The sequence below is a fragment of the Xiphias gladius genome, chromosome 7, assembly GCF_016859285.1.
Source record: "Xiphias gladius isolate SHS-SW01 ecotype Sanya breed wild chromosome 7, ASM1685928v1, whole genome shotgun sequence".
In the NCBI taxonomy this organism is placed as follows: domain Eukaryota; kingdom Metazoa; phylum Chordata; class Actinopteri; order Istiophoriformes; family Xiphiidae; genus Xiphias; species Xiphias gladius.
Window position 1 is genome coordinate 27,542,861 of NC_053406.1, and position 23,433 is coordinate 27,566,293.

Consider the following 23,433-nt stretch of genomic DNA (forward strand, 5'->3'; position numbering starts at 1 on the left):
GCCGCGCCCCCCCCCGACAGCCCGCCCCCTCGCTACAGCACCACCCTCTGGACAGGTACATTCACTGTCATCATCATTCATAATAACAACAAGGTGAAAACAGGGACATGGCCCTTTAAATTCTCTCTCTTTGCAGAGGACCCGCCACAGATGCACGAAACAGCCAATCACCAACTGCCAGTCACCTGCTGAGACACGCCCACCACCTGCCAATCACCCATCAATGCTCCACCCCCCCCCCCACACACAGAAACACAACCATGTTTATTACACAGGATTAGTGATTTTACATTTCATCCCTAAAGATTCAAATCAACAAAATTCTGTCCCGGACAAACAGCCGCGCTTTGAAAGGCGCAGATTTTTGGTAAATTCAGCTGAATGGACTGGTATCAAATGTCAACGGAAACGTGTCAGAGTATCGAAAACTGTCAATTGAACGTCTGGTCAGACTCATAATCCTGTTGATCAACTCTCCCATCACGTAGTTCTTGATTTAAATCATCATTTTAAAAAGTTTCCACCGTATTTTCTTTAGTTAAAGTTTGTCCGCGGCTGCTTTGTGTTACGACTACGTCGAGCACTAATGCAGGAGAATTACTTTGTTCGGTTAAATGTTAAAAAATGATGTTTTTATATCTTAAAGAGAAAAGCATTGTTTGTATTGGTGCTAAAACTCAGAACTTTCGATTCTGATCCAGCACCGGATCAGAATCAGTTTTCTCAAATTCGCTGTTAACTTCCGGAGACACAGTTTCAGCGCTGCAGTCACGTGACTTCTGAACGTGATCACTGAATTAAAAATACTGAGCAATGACAAAGAAACGCGACAAGCATCAGATTTACCGGCAGAATTTAGTAGAATTTAGTGCCGAGCCATGTCGTAGCTTTCAGAGAAGAGAGGAGCCTCCTGGTCTTTGGTAAATTCTACTGGCAGATATTTTTGAAAAGTGACTTTCACAACTGAACCGCCGATTGAAACTTTCCTGCAGACTTTCTAGGGAATCGCCTGAATGCATCGCCACGGCCTCGCACCCTCCTGTGGCTAAGCGCGGGAGGCGACTGCCGCCTCTACGCGCAGAAACCGGAACCTCTGACGCGACTTGACTCGAGTTCCTGCCTCGTAGTTCTAATCCTCCAGCAGCGCGACAGGTCTGAGGGAAGTTTCCACTGCACCAGACGACACCGACCTGCAAATGTATGCGAAGCTTAACGTCGCGGTTCAACGTCGAGGCCGGTGTGAAAACACAACACAAAGTGTGAGCAGCGAAAAATCTGAATGAAGTCTTTGAGCAGCGTCTAGCGGCCATTGGAGGAAGTGCGCTTAGAGAGGTTGAGAGGGTTTAAATCAGTGGAAAAAGAAAGGAAGTCCGCACGGCGAGCGGTGCAGGATCCTACAGACGCAACGACTTCCAGGTCCACAACCTTTCTAAGCTCGCGGCGTTCGGACTCTACCCTCCTTCAGTCTCCTGCGCAACTTCATAATTACAATCATCATATTTTCTCGATTAATCGTTTGATCTGTAAACTGTCAGACGAGAGAGAAAAGTGTCCTTCGGCGTCTTAGTCCAAGGTGACGTCTTAAAACGTCTTGTTTGACGGAGAGTCAAAAACCTAACGATTCAGTTTTGACTGATAGAAAACAGAGAAGCAGAAAATCTTCAAATGTCAGAAGCTGAAAACTGCATTTTCTTTTTTTTTTCTGCTTGAAAAACAACTTACACCATTCATCAATTATCAATTCTTATTTTTCAGACGATCAGCTAATCGATAAATCAAATAGTCGCCGCAGCTCTAACGGGGCTCAGCTTAGCTTAGCATAAAGAGTGGAAACGGCTAAATGGCAGATCCTCTCACTGATTAACGCGTTAGATCTCGCTTGTTTAATCCACAGACAGAAATGTAAAATCAGTGTGTGGTTTTCAGGGGAAGTCACGTCGGAACTATCGTTTTCCGGTTTTTAAATGCTAAACGTTCTCACCATAAAGCGACACTGGATCTGGATTTAGTCAGTACCTCTGTGCAGCGTCCAGGCCCAGGCCAGTTACAATGGTCGGTTTCCAGTCCTCTGGATTTGTTGTAGGATTCAGAAAATGTGCCAAGCGACGGCGACGTTTCTACCGGTTGCAGAAACGATCGACCGGTGAGACTTTTGCGGGCAAGATTAAGAACGGGGATGTCATCTTCCTGCCTAGCCACCAGCTAAACAGCGACGGAGCGAATGACAGACAGGATGAACAATCCCCAGGGTTATAAAAAACAAAACAAAACATGAAAACATGAGCACACGGTCAGGCTGAAGTAATGAAGTAAAACAAAATGGAAATTCAGCCTGGTTATCAAGCCACAGATGCGGTTGGTGATCACAGGTTTTGGTCTCTGTACAGGCTTGACGCCAAACCTGGCAACCTCACTGTCACTGCTCCGACTGGTCCACGGGACCAACAGTTCCAGCACCAAGATCCTCAGGAAGCCTCCAACTCTGGTTCTTCTCTCTTCGTGTACAGAATAGAGAGAGAAGAAAAGCGGCAACGTGTCAATCGGCGCTCTTTAGAGGTGTTGGTGGGTGTATGTTTGAGGCAGGTGTGTTAGCCTAGCTTTATGCTAAGCTAGGCTAACACCATCCGACTCCAGTTCTGTACAGAGCGTCTCATGTACCTGAACTCTTGTAGTTCAGGTGCGTTTGCATTAACAGCAAACAGACACTTGAAGCCTCAACATGAAAACGGTTTGAAAACATCCTTGACAGAAGACGACGTTTTGGTGAATGAGGTTTCTGGAAAATGTACATTTCTTTTAAATGCACTAAAACCAGAATATTCCTTCTTGTGAACGACAACTTCCTGTCATCAACCGTAGAAGCAGCTGCTTCAGGTTCATCAGGTGCTGTATCAGCGCATCACTGAGGCTGAACAGTCCGGTGCGAAATAATGGTGCAGTGGAAAAGGTTTCCTCATCAGCCAGGGGTCGAAAATGACTGGACCCAGTTCCTGTCTCGTTCCGTCCTGTTCACCGACTCCGTTTTTAAATGCTCCTTACTGCCTTAAGTTTTATTGTGCATAATAAACTGTAAATGATCACTGTGCTGAGACTGTTGTCCTGAAGGTCAAATGAAATAATTAGTTATATTCAGTGGTGTAGTGGAGGGTAAAGACCCCCGACGCAGGGTAAAACCCTACATTTTAGGCTGGTTTAACGTTAGACTAGGCTCAATTAATACTGGACTTCTGAGAGCAACAGACAGAGTTTTTAAAAAAGCTGATGATACATCAGAATACGAGATGTTTTTTTTGTAAACATAAAAACATCTGTGATAAGGAGCCTTAAAATCGGTTGGTAAAGCATATTGAGAATCTGAACATTTCACTCCCTCAGAAACTGAATTGAGAAGGGCTCGAATTTTACTACCTTTTGTACCGTTAGGGTTGATTCCACCTATGAAATGTCAAAATCGGAGTCATACCTGAACAGACATGACACACACAGTTTTAGATTCAGTGTGACTTCCGAGGTTATCATTATCTCAGATGTCCATCACAACGTGAACGTCCATAAATCCACGTAGAAATCATAGGACAAATACGCTCTTTATTACTGCAGAACTTCATTCAGATTCCTCCTGTTTTTAAGTTTCCTTCAGCGTCACAGTGACCCAGTGACAGTTGTCTGAACGTCCACGGCTACGCTGAGAACAGGAGCTGATCACAGCTGGTTGAGCTGAGAGATCTAGAGAAAAGTTTAGATTTGTTCATGTAAAAATTAACTTTGAAAGTTTAATGTAACATTAACCAAAAAAACCAAACAAAACTTTATAGCAAAATAATCATTTAATTCTACTCTCATGTTCACTCAACACTGGCGTGATCAACTTCTGCTTTTCTGGAGAGTTGTCTGTCAATCAAGTGTCAACCATCCCCAGAAGCGTTGGACTTCACAACAGAAAGGAATCGAACGCAAATCGTTTGTGCCTCACGGAAAGTAAACGGGGGCAAACTTTGCTCGATGTCCGGCTGCTTTCGGTGGATCACTGCTGTCCCGCTGCCAAATAAAACCACTTTGTGCGAGTCAGCGTTACCGTGGTTCAGTTAAACGGCAGCACCGAGAGTCAGAAAAGCAACAAAACCTCTCACCTGAGAAGCTGCGACCAGACATCGGCATTTTTGCACAAAGCCAATGACTGAAAGTTGTAAGCGGTTATCAAAATAGGCAGAAATCGGATCCGCAACAATCGACTAATCGATTCATCGGCCCCCGACTCCGCGAAGGCCCAATGTGACACGATGCCGTCACGAAAGGCAAAAGCATTGCGTAGCCTGACCAGAGCATAACGGGGTTTTCACACCAGCGGCTCAAGTGCAACATTATCTTCACTTTGACCACAAATACACCAGAGCTGCAACAATTAGTGGATGAATCGACAGCTACTCTGACAATCGAGTGTTCGGGCCGAGTATTCACCAACTCTGGCTTTTTCCTTTCTTTGTCTTATGCGAGAGTAAACTGAGTATCTGGGGTTTGGGGCTGTGTGATGGGTATGTTTACAATATTGCAATCCTTTGACACGTTAACGACGACACGATTCATTGATAATGAAAATAATTGTCAGCTGAAGGCCTAAAACACCGGTCTCCACAACGTGTACCCATTTGGATTTTGGCACCGAGGCCTGGCCCGGGTTTTTATGACGACAACTTTACCGCAGAGAAATTCCATTTTTGTTCCTCTGTGAATTCCCAGACTTCTGTAACCGTACTGACCGCAGCTTTAGGTGGGGTCTGCAGAGGCCGGTGCTCTTCGGGCTACACGCCACCTCGTAAAAACCACCCACTCCCGCGTGTCTGGTCTGAAACCACCATGAGCGAAGCGAACTTACTGCAACCGCCCACGGGTACAACAGAGGAGCTGAGAGACCAGAGGGGAGTTTCTGTTGAGTCTTTATTAAGAAAAGTGTCATGTGATCCACAACAGCTCAGGCGGGCTGATTCACACAGTCAACAAACTGACATCTTCACTACAGAGTCCTGATGTCTGTTTAAAGGTCTAGACTGATCCGGAGCAAACAGAGCCAAGGTGTTACCTGTGTGAACTCAGTCCTGTAGACAGTTTATATACTTCTGTACAGCTGCTACGGGAGCAGAGAGGGGACAAAACGGACTGTGGCGGAGGTCTGCCCAGCCTTTTACCAAAATACAAACACCGTCACATTCAGAGACAAAGAGGGCGAGGGGGAGATTTTGTTCTCGGATCCAGGACTGGAGAACTTGAGGCTCTCACCAAAATGATCCTTGGATCGGCGACATCAGGTTTACCTCTTAACCACCAGATTCACACTGTCCGCATTACCCCCCTTTACCTGTCATTATACGTTTAATAACCGCTGTGTCCGTTTTATGTCACTTTTACCTGCTTACTGATGGTAGAATTGAAGTACACTCCCCTGGTTTAAATGTAAAAAGACTCTCAGCCTCAATCCGACCACACTCTTGAGGTGGCTGTAGAGAGACTGCGGTTTTGTCCTTCATGGAGAAACGCTGCTGTGATAAGTTAGAATTCACATCAGCTACAGCTAAGTTTTTTGGTCAAAAGACTGATTTTGGAAGGATTACGTCAAGTGATTTTTCTCCGTCATTTGGTTTTAAAAGTGCGGTGAGATTTGTAATTTCTTTTTAATGTTCAACATGTTTCAAGTTGTTTCTTAAAATGAACCTGCCTCATTCATTTTGTTCCACGACACAGACACTCATTTCTAGAAAACTCTTTAAATAAGTATTTTTACTTTAACATAGAGGATGTAATATATTTGGAACACTGGTTCCGAATTTTCTTCACTTGTTTTAAGAAAATATAAAAAAAAAAAAAAAAAAGTCGATTATGGACAGAAATTAATTGATTAGATGAACTGTAATATTTGCACAAAAAGCTAACAAAGCTAACTGCTAACATAAACTAATGTTACAGACCTTGATATTAGAGAGATATGGCTAATGTAGATGAATGATAAATTACAACTAATGTAACTAACGCTCATTATGTTAACTCGAGTAAACTGACTGCTAACATTAGCTAACGTAGTTGGCTTGTAGGTATACTGCTAACCTTAGTTAACATTAGATAAAGCTAATTTAGCTCACTGCTAACATAAGTCAATGTTATAGATCTTTGTGACTTATGACTTAAAGCTAGCTGACTACTCACATTAGCTAGCTTAGCAGGCCTGTTGGGAAACACACTGCAAAAATGATCTGCCATTGTGGACTTGGACATGAAAAAAATAATGTTAATTAGCTGTCTCAGAGGTAAAGCTATATTTATGCTAACATCAGGTAACACGGAGGATCCAGTTGGTTTGGAGCCAGTGCTTAATGTAGTTGATTGCTAACATAAGTTAAAGTAATGGACCTTGCTAGTTTTGAGATTTGCTAATGTTTTAGATTTTGCTAGGTTTGAAATAAAGCTAAAGTAGCTGGCTACTAACCCAAGTTAACATTACGAACCTTCTTTCTTCGGAAATAAAAAGGTACATAGCTAACTGCTAACATTAGCTAATATGATGGACTTGGACATTAGTTTTACCTTCAAGTCACCTGATTGTTATATGGACATGGAGATAAAGTTGACTCTTAACATTACTTAACTTTGAGGTAAAGCTAACGTAATGCGAACAATGTGGATACGGTTGGTCTGGAGCTAAAGCTAATGTAGCCAACTGCTAACATAAGCTAATGTTAGGAGACAAAATTAGCATAGCTGACTGCTAACATTAATAGCAGTTAACCTTCATTCCAAGGATCATTCTGGATTATATTTAAATATGTTTTTTGACCAGACACCGGTGAGTCTGTGTGATTTCAGCAGATGTTCACACTTTGACCTCAGCCCTTTAGTAAGGCAGAGCTGGACCTGAGATGGGAGGGAAGGGTGAGGATAATCGTGGGATGGTTCAGGAACAAAACATTAAAAAGAAAAAAGTGAATAAATCCTATGGGGGTTAAAATCAGAGTGGCATCCGGTTGCCTTCAACACTGATTTTAACAGCGTGACCCGTCTTCGTCAGGCGGCGGATGTCGGCAAATCTACGCATCTGTTTATCGACGCGGGACAAACCCTTCTTCATCGGACCCTGGAGGAGGAAACGGACACAGAAACATACAATCAGTTAAAAAAAAAAAAAAAAAAGTAAGCTAGGATCATGTTGAGGACTGTACCATTCGTTTAAACATCGCTGCCTTCTACAGGTGCGATGAAACAGTAAGTCTGACTGCACTGATGCCTACAGGTTAAACACTCCATGTTCTACCACAAACAAACGTTACATAACGTTAGAGATGTGAAGTGTTCCAACACCAGAAAGCAGTTTTAACAAACTGCAGAATATTTTTAGCTGGTGCTTCATCACTCTTTAAGCCCACTTCACTTCTCCAGAGACGTTCACGGGGAGTTAAAATCCTCAGATGACAGGCAGCTCAGAGGCTTCACTGTTACATTACCTGTTACCTTGATGGAAAAGGTGGTGAAATGATTTTTGTTTTTAAATAAATGTATAAAGTTTAGTCAACTATACCACAAATTCTCAAATAAAAGCTGGTACTCAAGTAATGGCAGCGTCTGGTGAGTAGTGCCGTATGAACAAATAAAAAGGCCAGATATAAAAACATGAAGCCGAAGTGGAAATACCTGCACTCACACGGTAAATTCAGTCTCATTACATTTCTAGCAACGATTCCAAAAAAAGCACAAAAACTGAACAGAGATTCCTGAATCAGAACTGAGTTTCTTCTTCCTGCCCGTCCCATGAATCATCCGACGACCCCGCAGGTTTACGTTTTTTTGGCTTGAGTTAAGGTTTTTGAGAACCTCTTCCACCGCTAGATGTTGTCCACGAAACTCACACTTCCTGCAGACATTCCAGATTAAAAGCATACCGAGGAAGATACGCCCTCTGAAGCTGCTGGTGGACTTTTAAAGTGAAATATGTGCAGAAGCTGCTGCCTGACATTGACAGTAGCGTAACAGCAAACAGAAAAAACACGGTAGAAGTGACGGCTATTAATTAGCACTGAAATGATTAATCAGTCGATTGCTTGATTGACAGATACTTAGTCTGCAACTATTTTCATAGCCCAGTTGTCGTTTTAAATCATTGAAATGCCCCAAATTTTCTGGTTTCGTCTTCTCGAAAGTGAATATTTGCTGTTTTTATTTCTCTTATAGGATAGTGAATTGACTTTATTTGGGTTTTGAACAGGTTTTTTTTTTTTTGTTTTTTAAAAACACAAAGCAATATCAAGTGACTGTTTTTGTCTGACCAACAATCCAAAGCCCAAATACACTCAGTTTATTAACATAAGAGAAAGAGCATCAGTTCCTCAGACTGGAGAAGCCAGAACCTTTCACTGCATCTTCCTTCAATAATCACTGAAACGATCGATTATCAAAACTGTTGCTGAAGCTTTAGTTAATTTTATGTCGACTGCGTTATTAATCTACCAATCGTTTTCAGCTGAGCTGGTCACCCGCCTAAAAGCCGATGTCATTTAAACACAGACCCGTCCAACGGATCAGAGGAACGTCTCGTACAGCCATCAGACCGAGAGTAACGTCGCCTGGAAGCTCAACGCCACGGGTAAAAAGGTGTAGGGCACCATGCAGAACAACACTCGTGAACAGAAAGCCCCCCGCCAGGTTCGTCACACACTCATGAGTCCACGCACGGGCCGGGTTAGTGTGGTCACAGGCGAGTCACATGTCAGACGCCACAGGCGAGCCGGTTTACTACGGTGGGTGGTTCCCCAAGGACAGACGCCCCACTCCGTCTTATCTGGGAACAGAGCGCTGCGTCTTTTTTCAGGGGAAACACTGACACCACACACAGCTGGACCAGCACTGCACACCATGCAGAAGGACTTACTGCCCCCCACAGGTGAACGGCGGGAACTACAGGGGCATTCTGTTTCCCTCTATGCTGATCTTGACCGCTCCCTGTGGGCGACGCATTTTCCTCTCCTCAGCAAGGCGCCGTTTGTGCTTCTCCAGCAAGCCGATGCCTTTCTTATAGCCGCTCTACAGAGGACCAATCACAGCTCAGCTCCTGACCTCAGTCCTCCAGTGACAGGAGGGGACCGATTATCAGGACCATCATTTTTCCCATTATCGCGTGGCTTCTCTTTTTAATATAATAATATTATTTATTTATTTACTTTCAACCTAAAATCTCTACCTGCCAAACACATTCTCAAAATTATTATTTAATTTATTAATTCATTATTATTTAAGCAGCAAGTCTCTGTATAGTCAGTCAACGCTGACTGTGATTTTTGTTTTCTTTTTGGATCCTTCTTCCCTCTACAGGTTTTAAAAAGTGATCAGTAAAGAGGATTTAACGGGTTGAATAATGTCACTATGGTGATAAAACGCTCTTCTGATGCCACAACTTTCCGATCAATTACCAGTGGCTCATTAACGGCGTATTTAAAAGCACGTTTCTTAAATTCAATAATCCGTTCTTCAAAGTACAGTTTGAGCATATTAGATGTCCATGTTAACCCTTCACATCTAACTATTCAAACAAAATTCTATTCTGACATTGGTTTAACATATTTAATATTAAAAAACTGTATTAGCAAACACTTTAGTACAATAACAGCTCTGCTCTAATACTACACAAAATTAGACTTAGAAATCAGTTACATTAAATGTTGCCAGGCCCTTTCTCTAATCATAACTACCAGACAGAAAGTAGTTCCAACGTTCCCAAAGTAAGTTTCTAACTAACTCTGATGAACGGTTTGTTACTGCCCTCTAGTGTGTTTCAGTGGAACTTTCTAAAGTCAATCAGGTGAATCAATTCTCAGTGCTGACATTTGTTGAAATATCGATCAATTGGTAAACTGGACGATTCAACTGAAACAAAGGCAATAAAGACTTATTTAGGTTTTATTTTAAATAATTCTTATCATTTAAAGTATTATCATTTTAAGAATGATTGTTTTTAGGATATCATTATCATCATTCTTTTAAGGATTTTTTAAACAATTATAAAACCAGAGAGGTATCTGCCTATTTTTTCCCCAAACACGTTCACACCTGGATGCACCTGAGTGGTGGTAAAATTGAACAGGAAACCTTCCTGTCACGAGGCCACCTCTCTAACCTTTGGGGCCATCGTTGACTCAGCGTCATAATAAACTCCACATCAAGGTCTCTCTGGTGTCAATGTTGAGGTGTGAGGAAGGCTGACGTTATCCTTTAAACTCAGAATCATTATTATTTATTTTTTCTATTTTAAATGGCAACACACTTGACGTTCACCTTCTTCAGGTGCCTTCAGACTCTTTGACAGGATGACATACTAACTGAAAAGGAACACAACCCCCCATGTACTCACCCTGCTGGAGTCCACCTCTACGTTCCACTTGGGTCGTACAACATAGTCTTTGTTAGAGGGCATCGGGACCCGAGCCCTGGCACAGAACCCAGGGTCACCGGGTCTCAGAGCTCTGCAGGGAGGAGGTGGAGAAGGAGAATCCAGTTACATTTGATCCATTAATAGTTTATATCATAATTATTTCCACTACTTATTTCCAACATGTTTTTCTGTAGCAATTTTATGTTCATCGCCATCATTTTCTATCATAAGACGGGTCTGGTTCAGATCCAGCTCCTGGTTGTTATTTCCCTGGACTATCTAAACTCTGATGCTAAAAACGTCTTATTGAACCTTGTTTTCCTTGACATTTGTTTTGGCCTTGCCCCGTCACTTTGACCGGTTAAAATGACAAATGTCACCGGCAGCTGATTTTATCAGCTCTTATCTAACTAATGTTAAATCTGCAACAGCTAGAATAAAGGTCTGGCTGTGTGGGCCGGGCTCTTTCCAGGCTCCAAGATTTTTGAAGAAGGAGCAGAAATATCACGACTACAAGTGGACACCTGCTTTCAGTGTGTGTTCTAGTTCCAGCTCCTTTAAAAAGCTTCTGGATGTCTGTGCCGTACAATCTGTGCGACTTAAAACAAACAACAAATGAACAAACAAGCAGGTTCTTACTTTTCCTCTCCAGTGAGCTGTTTCTCCAGGTCTCTCCGAGGCGTCTGACCCCCTGAGCTAAAAAGGAGAGAAGGTGAGGCAGAGAGAGACACAGCGGTTTATATCACGATGAATGAACAGCAACTGAGTGAACACAGAAAACAAGCAGAGTTCACAAATCTGACGTTTTGCACCTGATCTTTAAACTCAGCAGGACGTCCACAGTCTGCTGATGTGCAGGATAAACACTCCAACCAGAAACTTCACTGGTTTCTGGTAGAAACAACTCCGGTAGAGTCTCCATGCTATTATTAACATTCTCCACCTCACAGCAGTTAGTCAGCGAGTCAGTAAGAAAGACTGACTTGTGGTCTGCAACCTGTGGCCCGTGAACCATTTCGAGAAATCAGGAACCTTACCTGCCTTTCGACCAGAGGAACCAGAGTCTACATTTAGTTCCTGACGCCAAAACAGTCCCTGCTCTCTTCTGATGGCTCAGGAACTACGGCGTCTACTACGCCGAGCGGCACTGACTGGTCAGACACAAAACTCAGGCTGCTACATCGTGTGCGCGGTTTCATTCACACAGTAATCGGCACCGTTCCACCAAAAGTCGGACACTTCTTTAACGTTTGTCGACATTATTAAAGTTAGGCTGTGGGCTCCCTGCCTTCCAGGCCCATATGAGACCAGAGAAACAGAAGCTCAGTCCGTCTCTCTGCGTTCGGATTCCTGTTAAACTTTCAATCAGTCTAGAGGCTTGCAATGCAACCATGCAATTGTATGACTGAACCTGATCGGTGGAGAAAAGACGTCAGGTTCCTCCGCCCTCTCCACCTTCTGAGGCTGACTGGGGGAGGAGGGGGGAAGGGGGGAGGGGGGAGGGGGAGAGAAATGAAATGGACGGACTGAGAAAACATAGCAGGACGACAGGAAAGGCTGAAAGGCAGAACACAACGTGATGATGAGGAAAGAGAATGACGAGAACGACAAAAAAAGTACATACGACAAATAAGAGGAGGAGAAAGATTATGTAGGATGAAAATATCAGGCAGAGCCGGGAGATGTGACCTGAGGAGGACAATTTGTGGTTCAAACACTGTCACATCCAGGAAGACTAAACCAATATACGGGTATTTTTTGTCCTTCGGTGCAGATATTTGTTACCCTGCACCTGCCACAAACCAGTCCCACCACACTTTTGATCCTCTTAACATTTACAGAGGATCAGAGCCATGTAAAAGAAAAGAGGTTCTGAAATGAATGAATTAGATTAAGAGTCACAATAAAGGGGGATTATCAACCGGGCGAAGTGGGAAACTACCCAGGCCCCAAACCCCTGTTGTTTTCTGAAATTTAATTACTTGAACATTAATTTGGGAATTTGTACCATAAAAGTACAATAAACCACGTCCTGCATTATGATGTCGTGTTGTGCCCTGTCCCGTCTCAAAATCCGGTAATAACATCTTTATCATTTTAGATTATATTGTGCTCCCATGGAGCATTTGACGAGAAAAAAAAAAGAAAAAAGGGAAGTGTTTCCTTAAATGACCAGAAACTGACACAAAGAAAACCAGGGTGTTTTCAGTGCAGCTGTGTTTGACCCTCACTTGCTACTGTAGTCGTATTCATCTCCGTTCTATGTGGACCTGGTATTTCTTGGTTTTTATGTCTTTCTGAGTCACTTCGTAACTCCTTTTTGACGAGTGCTGTATAAACAAAATTCTTATTCTCGCTAAGCGTTCATCCTCAGCCTGACAAAACATCGGACCCCTACACCTCACTGACACCTTACAGGTACATTTCGTGAACTGACTGACTAAATTATTTCTGGAAACGCTGCGCACTCTCAACATCATCCCTCCTGTGTGATGAGGGTTGTGCAATGTTGTCGTCAGGTTGAGATTTTGGTTCGTGTCGGTACCTTAGTCGTCGCCTCTGAGGCATCTGCTGGTCCAGATCTCTCTGCTGTCGCTCCTCTCTCGTCATTCCTTTGTAGTTGGACGTCAAACCAAAGATCGGACGTGACCACTCATCTGGACACAAGACAGATCAATGCTCATCACCCAGTGCTTTTCAGTCTGGGTTTAGTGCAGGTCGCAGCACCGTCTCTGCCGCTTCTCCTGTTCAGCGACACCCGGCATTGTGCGGTGCTCTTTGTGGACCTAACGAGCACTTTCGACATTTGCCCGTGTCTTTTTTGCAAAAAACTTTGAGGATTCTTTCAGTTCACCAAATTAAATACCACATAGAAGAATCTGAAATTGAATCCTCCACCGTTGCCACACTCTCACTTCTAATTTATCTGTGTAACGTGTAACTTCCCGCAATAACAGTTAGAACATGAGGATTCTGCTCCTGTCGCTAAATAAACAGCAAAGTGCACCAAACGTTTTGAAGTGAGAGGTCCTTACTGATGAGTTTGAGAGCGAGGTCTTTGTTGGATCGAGACTCTTTGGGATGTTTGTAGAGAAACATGACGGCGCGACCGATCCCACTGTGCTTCAGAGTCTCCTGACTCACACTGGGCAGCTGCGGGAGGAGAGACACGGTGAACCCACTAGACTGAGTCTGGATTTACCTGTGGTCTGCAGGTTTCAGAGCGTCCTCGCACACCATGCGCACTCACCTCCTGCAGGATCCTGAGCAGCTCCTCTCGGATTCTGAGAGCAGGCAGCGATTTATCCGGAAGAGGACTGATCCACTCCTTAATGGCCGACATCACTCCGCTGTCGATAAACGTCTCCTTCAAGTCCTGTCTGAGGGACAAGCACCAGCAGGTGACCTTAAAGCAAAGCTCACGTAAAACTTATCAATTATATAAAAGAAAGACTTTCTGCACAAAACACACAGAACACGAGCGTCTTTTACGATGCAGCGTCGTTTAACTCCACGTGGGCGATGGTCACGTATCTGGCAGCATTAGCACCTTTGAGTCAGTTTGGTTCTCAACATGACCATTTCGTTGGCGTCGCCTTCTTTTGCTCCTGTGATGCAAACACTATGAAAAACACATCTGAAAAAGGTGTCTCATTTATGTTATGCCCAGCAGTGCTTTTGTTCTAACTAGTTTTTATTTTGCATTGTTTTCTGTCAATACAAGGAAAATACACTATTTCGTCGTTCCAAAATTGAAAATAGTAAATTAAATATATATTTTTTTTAAATGCAGGATCCTTCCTTCTCAGATTGTTTTAGTTCGACACCTATTAATACTTATGAAGTGCGAAAAGGTAACCCAGTAATTAACAGGGAAAAAAAGCAACGGAGGAACGTCTAAAAATTTTAAGTCATAATTGTGTGTCGTCTTTTCTTCCTTCATAGATTGTTAATCGCCCCATGACGCATCAGATTTATACTGTGACCCCTTGTGTGTCCCCACTAGAGCGACTGATTGATTAATTAGTCGGGCAACAAAAACTTAGTCCAAACAATTAACGACGAAAACAATTGTCAGATAAGCTGAATTAAAATAAATGTTAGCTGCAGCTCTAACAAGACAGATCATTGTGGTCAGACCTCTGCAGGCCACAAAAAAAAAAAAAAAAAATCTTGGTCTCTGACTGAGACCAAGATGACCAATGAAGGTGTGATGAGGCTGTGAGATATTAAAGTAAAGTCAAATCGGGCAGGTTTTTACAGAGCTCTTACTTCTTCAGGTGCATCACGACTTGAGGCAGCAGAGTGAGTTTTTTCAGCGCTGGTTTCTTCTGACTGTTCAGAGTTCGGTCCTCCTGTTAAACAACAACACACGGTGAGTCGGGTTTACGGGACGGCATTCTCACTGCTGAGGCTTTTATTTTGACGGGCGGACCTCTGCGGCCTCGTTCATCTTGGTGATCATGGCGCTGACCACGTCGTCGGCGTCGCTAATGAACGTCCCTCCGTCACGGTGTCTTCTCTTCTTGCTGTTCATGGCTTTCCTCCGAGCGAGCATGATGTCGAAGTCAGACATGAAGCTGGTGCTGAGCACGCGCGCACACACACACACACACACGCACACGCACACACCAAGATTAAACGTTGTTGCTGGACGTTATCTGAACACTTTCCCGTTGGAAGAGTGCTTTCAGACTTTTGGACTGTATGACGTTACTGAGAACTATCAAATCTATCACTAATGTAATAATGCAGTTGTCTAATGGAAAAGCCAGCAGGTGTAATGACCAGTTGACTTCTCTGACTGGTTCAAAGAAAAACAGCAGCAGGACGTCAACAACAAGCAACTTAGCAATTTAAATCGCAATATTCAGAAAACTCCTAATTAGACATTTTGCTCAAATCTTCCAGCACTACTGTGTTGCTTACTCTTGGCCGCTGCGGTCAACTCCTTCATCAGAATCGGACTCCTCCTCCACCTGCAGCTTCCTCTCCTTCGACTCCTTCTTCTCCCCCTCCAGGTCCTCCTGGTTGAAACCCTGCAGCAGGAGCAGACAGACACTTGGTTCAAAAAACACCCGCTTCTATCCTGCCACACATCTCTCCTTTTATTTTCATAAAGGAGAGGAAGGAAGGAAGGAGAGAGTGAGCGAAGCAAAGTGGGAAGAAAGGACTTATGGACGTGTAGCGGCGAGGAGGGAAGGTACAAGCTGCGAGTAATAAATGAACTTCACTGATGAACTGACGGTTCAGAGATACGGACGTGATAAATGGACAGATACGGGATCAGCAGGAGGCTTTTACAGTTTCACTCACCGTGAACTCCTCCTCCTCCTCGTCTCCCGACTCTCCAAAAATATCCGCGATCATTTTCCTGCAAGGAACAGAGGGGTCAAAGGTCACACCAGCAGCTCCGTTTGTTTCTGGGAGTCATTGCAGCAACAGAGACGGTCGCTTTACTCTGCCTACTTTTTGACAAATGTACTTTTGCGGGTTTGGACACCGTTCGCCTTATGGTCTTTCAGCTGAAGATCCAACAAAACTACACCACAATGAGAGCGACAGCGCCCAGTACCCCCAGTGTGGTACTGGTTTCAGGTTTAAATGGCAAAACCCCTCAGCAGGCAGTTTCCCCCCTTTAAAATTCCAAGCAAGCAGCTTTATCTCCTTTTATTCCACACTGACAGAATCGTGTACCGTCACGTTCTGTACCAGCTCTTTACCGAAGCTCTACCATGTTTTCACCCAGTTAAATATTCCTCCACCACTCCATCAGATGGACATGTTTTACATGTCTCACCCCAAAATGAAGACAGATCTGGTGTCTTTGGAAACGCTGGGATCTCCACTAGATTGTGAAGCAAAGTTCTGCGGGTCTGAGCAATATTTGGCGGAACAGCAGGAGTTTGCAACGACAAAACGATCAGCGGATCACTCAGGTTTAAGTTAGATCAGTCTAACCAGTTCCAGTTTAAGTGGAACTGGTGCGAGAAGTCCAGTACTCACTCCTCCTCGTCGTCGCCTCCAGAGTCGCTGTCGCTGCCGAACAGCGCCTTCTCGTCCTTCTTCCCTGCCGAGGCCTTCGACCTCTCGTCCTCGCTCCCGCTGTCTGAGCCCAGCTCTCTCAGTTTGGCTGCCAGACTCTTATCAGGACCGTCTGACCCCCCGTCGCTGTCTGAGTTCTCATCATCCGACACCGCCCGACTCCTCTTCGCTGTTGAGGAAATAAAAACACATGAGACTGAAAGACGGAGCGGTGTTGTGGTACAAACATCGTACTGAGCGCAGCGCCGATTGTCCCCTAATGGACTAGAGTGTGTGGACAGCTGACGGCATTCCCTCAGTATGTGGCAGCGTAACCTGTGAAGGTGACATCTTGTTTGTTAATGTGCTTCCGGTTTCGGCGTTTCCAGCAGATGCCGAACCTGCTGCGGGGATCTGATATGTCGGTGATGAGGTCTGCCTGACAGTCGGTGGTCCAGTTCATCCCAGAGCTGTTGGATGGGGTTGAGGTCAGGGCTCTGCGAAGACCAGTCAGGTTCTTCCACACCAAACTGGGAAAACGGTTTCTTTGCGGTGCTGACTACACATCCAACCTAAACACAAATTGTTTTAAAACGCTCCGAGCTGAACCATTTGTGCCTCTTTACTGCAAAACAAGCAGGAGCATCAAGGCTGATGGGAAATTTCAGAGCCTTCCTCGCACTGGCGCCTAATATTTTTGTTCCACTTTGCCGGAAAACATATGAATATAGCCTTTGTTAGGTTAGTGTAACGCAGTAGACCATGATGCCCGTTTGATCAAGCGCTGGTACAGGTACCACTGTAGACCCACCGGATGCGTAGTGCAAGTCCCTACAGCTTCTGTCGCTCTGCTTTTTCCTTTCATTAAAAAACCTCGGGACGTTTTTAGCTCATTTTGCAGTGGCTCCGGTTTGAGGATAATGTAAGATGAAGTTTATTATAAACTTTTTATCACCGTGTGAAACCACTGAGCGGTGGAAACTTACTGGGAAGTGTTGGAAGACGCAGAGAAAGTTCAATATAGGAATTGACACAGCTTTAGATGGCAGTTAAAACTGATCGACACCGTCCAGTCCGGTGCTTTTTCAAACCTGCCGCTGGATTATTTGTCTTTTTTTTAACCTTCATTGTTATGTGGAGAAATGTTATTAAAGAAGCAGTAAATCTTGTGACAACCTCCACCTGCCCTCAACACACACTCACCTTGGGAAGCACTGGTCTAATCCTGTATTTATCTACACAAAAGCGTAACTACTCTTCCAGCGTCACACTGCTATTTCTCCGTGGTTGCCCGAGCTCCAGAGCAACTAAAGAACCGGTGCCTGTGCTTGACGGAAGGTTTTACAGGATAACTCCACCCTGACTCACCGAGTCTCACATCTAAATACACCCCGATCACTGATGTCACAGCAGCTGTGTTCTGCACAGTTTTGTTTTTTTTTTTTTTACAAAGTGTCACCTTTTCAAATAAGTCTCCCATAATTCACAGTGTCAGCGACGTCGATAACCAAGTACTCGGAGGAAGAGTTAAAGTTTTAAAAGCTGACAGTCTCTTACCTGGTTTATCTGCCTTCTCCTCATCCTCATCCTCACTGTCTGACAGGATGGCCTTCTTCCTCTTCACTGAAAACGCACACACAAACAGACACACACACAAATGAATGAAGTGCTGAGTGAATATTTAAAGATGCTTAAATCGGCCACAACAACAACAACAACAACAGCTCTGAGGAAATTCTTTTCAGCTTAAAACAAAAACTGAAACCTGTGGTGCCGCTACAGCATCAGGCGTCAGCAGGAAGTCATCACAGAGGCTGTAGCAGACTTGCTCTGAGCTACGAGACTGTGAAACGTGGAAATCTTCGCGCAGAAGACCTCGACCCATTTAACCCGTTGTTCATACGAAACATGTTGGCTGGTGGATTTGATTACTGAATACCTTATTTTCAGAGTTTCAGGCATCAACTCTCATCAGGCCAACCTCTGAATACCATCAATACATAATCAATAGCACCACATCATTCAGTTTTGAATAAAGCTGGAGCTGGTGTGAGTTCAGTACCTGGCTTCTCGTCGTCGCTGCCGTCTCTCTGCTCCTTCTCCTCTTCCTGCTGCTCTCCATCACTTCCTGCGGCAGCCTTCCTCCTTCCTCCCTCCTCCTCCTCCTCACTGTCAGACTGCATCACAGCTTTCCACTTCCCTCCTCCTCCTCCTTCTCCTCCTCCCAATGCCTCCTCCTCCTGCCCCCCCCTCCCCTCCTCCTCAGAGTCTATCTGTGCTGCCTTGCGTCTGGTGGGCGTCTCTGTGTCAGAGTCACTGTCGGCGTTGGACCGGCTGGACGCCGCAGGCTTGGCGTCCTCGTTTTCTGAGTCGCTGTCTGCGGCCGCTTTGGGCCGGTCCTCCCCCTCCTCCACGTCCGAGCTGCTCCCCCTGCGTTTGACGGGGGACGACCCCTCCCCCCGCTCATTATCCGAAGCTCCGCGTTTGACCGGCGACTCCTCCTCGTTGTCTGATCCGCTCGTCCTGCGTTTGACCGGAGAGTCGTCGTCGCTGTCGGCGGGACGAGGAGCCTCTGCCTCCGAGTCACTCTTGTAGTCGTCGTCGTGGCCCCTGGGGGCCTCGCCCTCCGAGTCGCTGTCGGCCCCTCTGCGGTCCTCATTGTCGGAGCCGCTGGCTGCCCCGCTGGTCTCCATGGCGCGGGGGGCGTCCTCGTCGTTGCTGCCCTCGTCCTGCTGAGACAAACAGTGGCGGGTCAGCTGATGAACTCACACAGTCAGCATCTAATCAAGGCAATAAACGCTGTCAGAACTAACGCTGTCACCGTAGTAGAGGACTGCGTCAGAGATCTACCAACGCTCAGTTCTCCGGTTCCGTAAAAAGATTTGATGAAATTGGCTCATTATTTCATCAGTTAATGTGGTTGAGATTAAAAGGACGCGGGGAATTTATGGGTAATTTCAGAGAAAGGCGAGACAGGTCGTCCAGATTCTGGCACCTGGTGCATCCTGGCGTCATCCTTAGCACTTCAGCAGCGCCGGGACTCTCCACAGCCGATTTGAGTTGGACCGTGCTTCTGGAATAATTAGTGTCTCAGAAGCACAAACACCATCTCACTCAGCTGGGCTGAATGTTTATCACATTGAGGATGACGTGAAATCTGCCCTCACTACAGTTCACCGCTTCACCATCCGTGTCTCTGAAACGTTCGTATGCAAGGGTCAGAGTTTCCACAGAGGAACGCACACTTTCCCAACAAGTTTGTGCCTATAAATCTCAACCTTTCCACGGGAAGCGTTGACACGTGTTTCAAGGCCCGTTTTATCCGTACGAATGCTGCTAAGAGCAAAAGTTTCGGACTTGAGTGAAGGAAATAAAAGTCCTTCACTTTCACTCAAACCTCAGAATAAAAACTATTTATCAAACTAGTTTTGGCTTCAAAAGTCTGCAGAGTCTGAGAAGCCGGTTCAGAGAAGATCCTGAATGACTGCAGCACAGAGACGGTCTGATCACAATAAGAATAATAAGGAGAGCGTGGTTTTTTTATTTGCATCTGAACTTTTGATAGGATTTTACACCTCTTTTCCTTTTTTCTCTTTTTTTTTTGGCCATTCATCAGGGGTGAAAACGAAGAAGAATAAATCGGACACCGAGCCTCAGCCTGACCTCAGATTGGTGTGTGTCACTCCTCATCTCCTCCCCGTCTGACGCCGGGTGTTCATCCTGAACCGGAGTGCCGCCTCCGTCATCTGCAGAACACACAGTAGGTCAAAAACAACACAACACATGCTGCTGATGTCAGACACACACACACCTGGACAGAGACAGGAGAAGGAAAATGTGGCTTTCTGGTGGAAGAGCTACAAGAGGAGAGGAGTCGCTTTTCTGAAAGGGTTTCTGCAAAAGGACTTCAGTGGACCGCCCTTGTTATTGTCATGCTTCGGTTTTCCATTATCGTTCTTCAGGCCCTCGGAAGAACACGCAGAGACCTGGTTCTGGCTTAGTCTACAGCAGCTTGGTTTTCATCTTGGACTCTGACAAGGCGGTCACCTGCGCGGTCACCTTCAGGTTCAAATCCACTTTAAAAAACCTAAAGAACGATTTCAGGACCGTTTACAGTCTGCACGCCAAACCCCGTGCACAAAACCCGCACGTAAAAGGTCCACGGGTAACTAAGCAGTAGAAATTATTAAATATTGTGAAAACATAATGAAATCTAATTTTTTTAATGTGTCTTTTTTTGTCAATATGACACACATCCACCACATTCGCATCAAAAGGTCTATACCGTTACATCCGTTATTTAACCAACAGGTTGAGGCAGAGTGGAGCTTCAAATTCTCACAGTGTCACCATGAGGTGTGTAGTCCACTTAAAAGACAGCAAGACCTTAAGGTCTCCTAGAGTCCGCACGCCGAACCCCACGCAAAAATCGTGCGCTTTAAAGTTCATGGGTAACAAGCACATGGTAAAAAAAAAAAAAGTATGTACATATAAATGAGAAAATGTGAGGGGATCTAATCTTTAGGTCTGCTTTTGAATTTGGCACGCAGCACAAAACAACACCTCCATGTCCAACGGTTTGCGTCGTAACAGTTCGGGCAACAACAGCATCATTTATTACAGATAAATAAGACGGGGAGCGGTGGCGTTGCCAGCCTGTTGTTCGTGACGCCAAAACGGGACATTTCCTGGTTGTTATGCGACAACACTGCTGCTAATCCCAAATCACCCTTCAGTTCAGAAGCTAAATTACTTTCTGTTCACCGCGACTCTCAAGTTAAAGACCCGCTGGTGGCGAGTCAGCAGTCGCCGTTAGTTAACGCTGGTTTGTTATTTAAATATGAAACAAAGCTGAACGACGGTTTTTTTTTTTACCGGAGCGGCTCCCGGACATGAAGTCGTCCTCTTCTCCGTCCATTTCTCAGACGAAGAAAGATTCAGATTCGGACCTGAACAAAGGGGACAACTCTGTTTACTCAACTCTAATATCAAAGCGGCAAAAACGAACCCGAACAAAGTAGCGTCGCGTTTACACAGCTAACAGCCACAGCTAGCTACTGCACCCTGAGACCCAAAATGGCGTCACGGCCTCATCTGCGCATGCGGTCGCCGCGTAATCGCGTAAGAGCCTTCTTTTAAAGCAAGCTTTATTGTCAACACGGAAGTTTACAAATCACCGCTTCCGGCTGCGATAATAAATTTGCTAGAATTTAATTTGACAAACAAAGAAGATCAGTCGAGGTTTTTTTTTGGAAACAATTAATCAAAGAACTCACCGTCAGCTACGAATCCAGTCTAGAAACAGAGAGATTTCAGGATCTCAGATATTAGAGATATTATATATTGTGAAAACACTATGAGATATAAATTTTGAGATTTCTTTAAAAATGGATCTTAATTTAACTCACAGCCCATCCATCCACTGACAAGCTTCTTGATGAGTTTCAGTCTGGGTTCAGATCCAAAAACCAGGGTCGCTCAGGAACCGTTGACTTCAGTGGACTCTGATCTTACATCCGTCTCTGACACTGTGGAAAGTCTTGAGAACCTTATTGGTCTCAATGGGCCGGCACTCTACCTGGTTCTGTTGTTATGGAGGCTGATGTGATGTCCGGCAGGGATCAGTACTCGGACCGCCTTTGTTGTGTGTGTACTTGCTGCCCCTGGGTCACATTAAAAAGGAAAAACAAACAAAACGAACAAAGAAAAGCCATTGATGACAACTGTCGTGCCAATGATCCACGAATGGACCTTCCAGCAGCAGTCGGTGAATCTTCCGGGCTTGTACAACTAGAGTCCGTCACTTCCTACATTCGACTACAGGCAAGACTGAACTGTTGCTTGATGGTGCAGCCCGGCAGCCAGACCCGGGTCATCTTGCTCCGATTTTTCCGTTAATCTCGAAGGCTGCACAATTTCCCAGAGGCACACAGTCAAGAATAGGGGAATAGATTTCGATCCCCCTCTCACCTTTGACCTGCCTTCTTTCACCCACGGCACTCAGCCAAGATGCGCTCCGTGTTTTCCAGACGGTGCTTCTCTCTGGCCTGCCCTTGACAGCAACTACATCTGATCTGCTGCACAGTTGGTCCGAAATGCAGCAGCGAGACGCCCGCGAGGTGTAAGAGGACCGACGATATCGCACCTGTCCCGATGCCTCTGCAGAATCCTCCTCCCGACCTACAAGGCTTTAAGTCTCCATCTCATCCTTCACGTTCCCTCGATGCTGCTTTTTTCCCAACCGCTCCCAGATTCAATAAAGAAATCTTTCGGTGGCGGATCCTTTGCCCGTCAAGCTCCTCTCTTCTGTGGAACAAATTTCCACTCTCGTGTTCAGGAGGCAGCGCTGTGGAGATCCTCGGATCCGAGCTGAAAACACATCTTTTCTGTGTGTGTATGTGTGTGTGTGTGGCCTCACCATCTGTTTGTATGATTTTTATGATATTTTTAAATTACTATCCACCTCTGCAAAGTACCACCTAAATAAACACAATTTTTCAGACGTAAACCCTTGTTTACCTGCATTAAGGAGTTACACCAATGCTCACACCGGTGTTACTTCTCTCCTGTGTTGTAAACATCTTTGTCTGCAACCGTTCAAAGGAAACTTACAACCAGACGAATAAATTCAAAACATTACACTTATTTATTTTGAAAGCGTCTACCGGAAGTCCCGTAGTGCTGCTGTGTCAGTAAAGACTGTTATAAAATTAATTCGGCCCTTCAAATAATAATTATTATAATAATCATATTAATTATTATGATATTAAACCACAGTATAATTCATTACGGAATTTTTTGCTTTTTTTATAAAGTTGGTAGTTATAACAAAGGTTGTAATAAAGTGTTAATAAACTGATTTTTCAGCAGATGAACTGTGTCACTAAACCTTAAAGACCCGAATGAGGGAAAAACCGGATCTGAGAGTCTGTGACTTTTAAACATTAAACTTTAACCGACGTCAACTGATTAATTACATTATTAGGATTTATAAACAGCGGGAG

At 44.7% G+C, this 23,433-nt stretch overlaps 1 protein-coding gene across 6 annotated transcripts; it reads right to left on the reverse strand.

Annotated features, from left to right (window-relative positions):
- Positions 1–5,701: 5,701 nt before the first annotated feature.
- On the reverse strand, positions 5,702–21,552 carry LOC120791743 (protein IWS1 homolog). Of its 6 annotated transcripts, none has more exons than XM_040130394.1 (16): positions 21,438–21,552; positions 20,093–20,175; positions 18,492–19,158; positions 17,987–18,052; positions 16,412–16,619; positions 15,722–15,779; positions 15,335–15,444; positions 14,841–14,991; positions 14,678–14,760; positions 13,656–13,785; positions 13,441–13,558; positions 12,951–13,062; positions 11,817–11,873; positions 11,045–11,101; positions 10,385–10,496; positions 5,702–7,120 (listed from the first exon to the last, which is right to left on the reverse strand). In XM_040130394.1, exons 2-16 carry the CDS (start codon positions 20,117–20,119, stop codon positions 6,995–6,997), a joined length of 2,082 nt encoding a protein of 693 aa, XP_039986328.1. In that variant the 5' UTR covers positions 20,120–20,175; positions 21,438–21,552; the 3' UTR covers positions 5,702–6,994. The 6 variants fall into 6 exon arrangements, with proteins under 6 accessions (XP_039986328.1, XP_039986327.1, XP_039986323.1 ...); XM_040130393.1 differs by having other exon boundaries at positions 18,492–19,161; XM_040130389.1 differs by having other exon boundaries at positions 18,492–19,161; positions 21,305–21,552.
- Between the last annotated feature and the right edge of the window lie 1,881 nt (positions 21,553–23,433).